General features: G+C 25.2%; 1 protein-coding gene across 1 annotated transcript; it reads right to left on the bottom strand.

The window, feature by feature from the left end:
- Window positions 1–1,349: 1,349 nt before the first annotated feature.
- On the bottom strand, window positions 1,350–1,814 carry LOC124943442 (alpha-glucan phosphorylase, H isozyme-like). Its single transcript, XM_047483945.1, has 2 exons — window positions 1,659–1,814; window positions 1,350–1,586 (listed from the first exon to the last, which is right to left on the bottom strand). The coding sequence occupies exons 1-2, from the start codon at window positions 1,812–1,814 to the stop codon at window positions 1,350–1,352; spliced, it is 393 nt and encodes a 130-aa protein (XP_047339901.1).
- Between the last annotated feature and the right edge of the window lie 695 nt (window positions 1,815–2,509).

The following is a 2,509-nucleotide window of genomic DNA, read 5'->3' on the forward strand; positions in this document are numbered from 1 at the left end:
AATTATATGTAATACACTATTAATACGAGTAATAAGTCATCATATTAATCGAATTATTCCATTAATACCTATACTAAAATAAAACAAATATACAAATTTAAAAAATAATAATATCACTTTATTTATTAAATAAATTTATACATTTAAAATTATATAGTTAAAGAAAAATTAGGTTAAGAAAACGTGTGAAGTTAAATTAATTAAGTTTTAAATAAGTGGAGACTATTATATAAAATATGTTTTTTTAGTAATTATATGAAAACATTTTGTTGAAATATAAAAATAAATAAATAAATCAAGGAGGGTTACTTTAGAGATTTCCATAATAATAAACACTTTTTCTGTGTTTCTGTGTTGTGGGGAGGGGATTTGAAACATATTAAATATGTATGTAATAAGAAGAGGTCGTGTTCAAGGGCGAATTTAGAAAAAAAAATTTGCCTGGACTGTAAAATTTTTACAAGGAATGTTTTTTTAATTTCTCTATTTTTTTGGTATGTTTTGTTTTGTGTTTTTGATACCCCACCTATGATAGCTCACTTGCAAAGTGTGTTTGCATTAAAGAGCTTATTACCCTATGAGCCTATGAGGTATCATCCTATTAGGATCTAGTTTCATTGAAAACACCCAATATGAAGTGGGTTATTGTCTTAGCCTTTTCTAGGAGAATCGAAGATCAAAATTAGGGTAATGTTTGGCATTAAATGCTCATTTGTCGCACTTGATCAAATTACATTGCATTTTATAATTATCTTTTCATTCATCAATTTATATATATTACATTATTTGATTCTTTAGATAAACTTTTTTATTATTTAATAATATAATGAGCTTATACAACATACTTGTTTTTTAATATTCATTATAATGGTAAGTTTATTTGTCTTAGAATTAAATATGCATTGTTTATAGTGATGATTATTTAATCTTTTATTGTTTTTTTTTTTCGAACGGTAAATGGTAAATGGTAGTTCTACTCGTCCATCACATCCGCCCTTCCTCAACACTTAAACGTCACATTGAAGTTTTATCTTATATTTATAATGTCACTAATAATATATATATTTATATTATACATTCTTTTTTATTATTTATAATACATTGAAATAAAAATATTAGAGATTAAAATAAATATTTAATTTATTATATTATTTATATTTTAAATTAGAGAATTTTATAATATAAAAATATTATTTTTGTGTTATATCCTATTTTCCTCTCATTAGTTTCGGTTCATTTCTAGTTTTTTATATTAATGTTCTAATTTTCATTCACTCATTCTATTTTGAAACTTGTTTAAATCCACTTAAACTCATTCTCCAATTATCATATCACAAAAATTAAAAATACTAAAATCTTGACTTAGCAGTTGCGCCAGACAGAAAGAAATTCTCATCTCCAATCTCTTCTCTTATTTCAACATTAGCTCCATCAAGTGTCCCTATTATTAGACATCCATTAAGAGAAAATTTCATGTTGCTCGTTCCACTTGCTTCCATTCCTGATGTGCTTATGTGCTGCGATAACTCACTTCCTGGAATAAGCATCTCCACAACAGATACATTGTAATTCGGGACAAACACAACCTGAATCATTATTTTTTTATGTCAGTTTAGTGTCTCTTTATGCCAATACCATTCACAAGTTTAACAATTTACCTTCAAATAGTTGTTGACCTGTGGATCAGTATTTACCACAGCACCAACATCATTCACAAGTTTAACAATCCTTTGTGCATTTGTATATGTTGCAAATGCTTTTCCTCCAATAATCACTGTTCTTGGGGTTGTATTTTTCCTCACTTCATCCCTCATTTCTTATCCACCAACCAATCACAACCCAAGGTTTACAACAAGTGCAACAGGAGGAGAGCGGTCAAAATACTCAAAATTAAGTAATTAAAGGTAAAAATTTAATTTTGGTGACATAAAAATGTTAATATTGTGATAATTTTGCATATAAATTATCTTATATTCTAATAATTATTTTTATTTTATTTTACAATAAGAAGTCTGGTTTAGACTCATAATCACATTTTGAACAACCTAAATTCTAGTTGTATACAATAGAATCTTAAGCGCCCAATTTAATACTGAATTTTTCAGTCTTTCAAACTAAATAATAATAACCTATAAAATTAGGTTATGATATACAATTTATATCATATATATAATTTATATAATTGCTAAATTTCAATAATATTTAAACAATAGTGTCTTAAAAAACGCATACTTCATTATTCAGGTTTAATTTATGGTTTTTTTAGAAAAATTAAACTCCACACGACTTTATATATTAGTGATTTTTAATAATTTTAAATTCATAAAATTTTAATGTTAAATTTTCACTAGAAATATTTGTATAGCATTTGTTTATTTATTTCTCAACATAAAATGGACGACGCTAAAGAAAATAAATGATTATTTATATCAGTTGAATGTATAAGCGTTGCAAATTCAGTATTCATGTCTTTTAGATGTGGTTGTTACAACTAATTAAATTCAATTTT

This window comes from Impatiens glandulifera, chromosome 6 (assembly GCF_907164915.1).
Source record: "Impatiens glandulifera chromosome 6, dImpGla2.1, whole genome shotgun sequence".
Taxonomy (NCBI): domain Eukaryota; kingdom Viridiplantae; phylum Streptophyta; class Magnoliopsida; order Ericales; family Balsaminaceae; genus Impatiens; species Impatiens glandulifera.

Excerpts from the sequence above, each read along its gene's own strand:
- LOC124943442 (XM_047483945.1), bottom strand. The coding sequence starts at position 1,814 with ATGAGGGATGAAGTGAGGAAAAATACAACCCCAAGAACAGTGATTATT. Across the intron at positions 1,587-1,658 it reads AGGTCAACAACTATTTGAAG|GTTGTGTTTGTCCCGAATTA; the intron begins GTAAATTGTTAA and ends ATAATGATTCAG.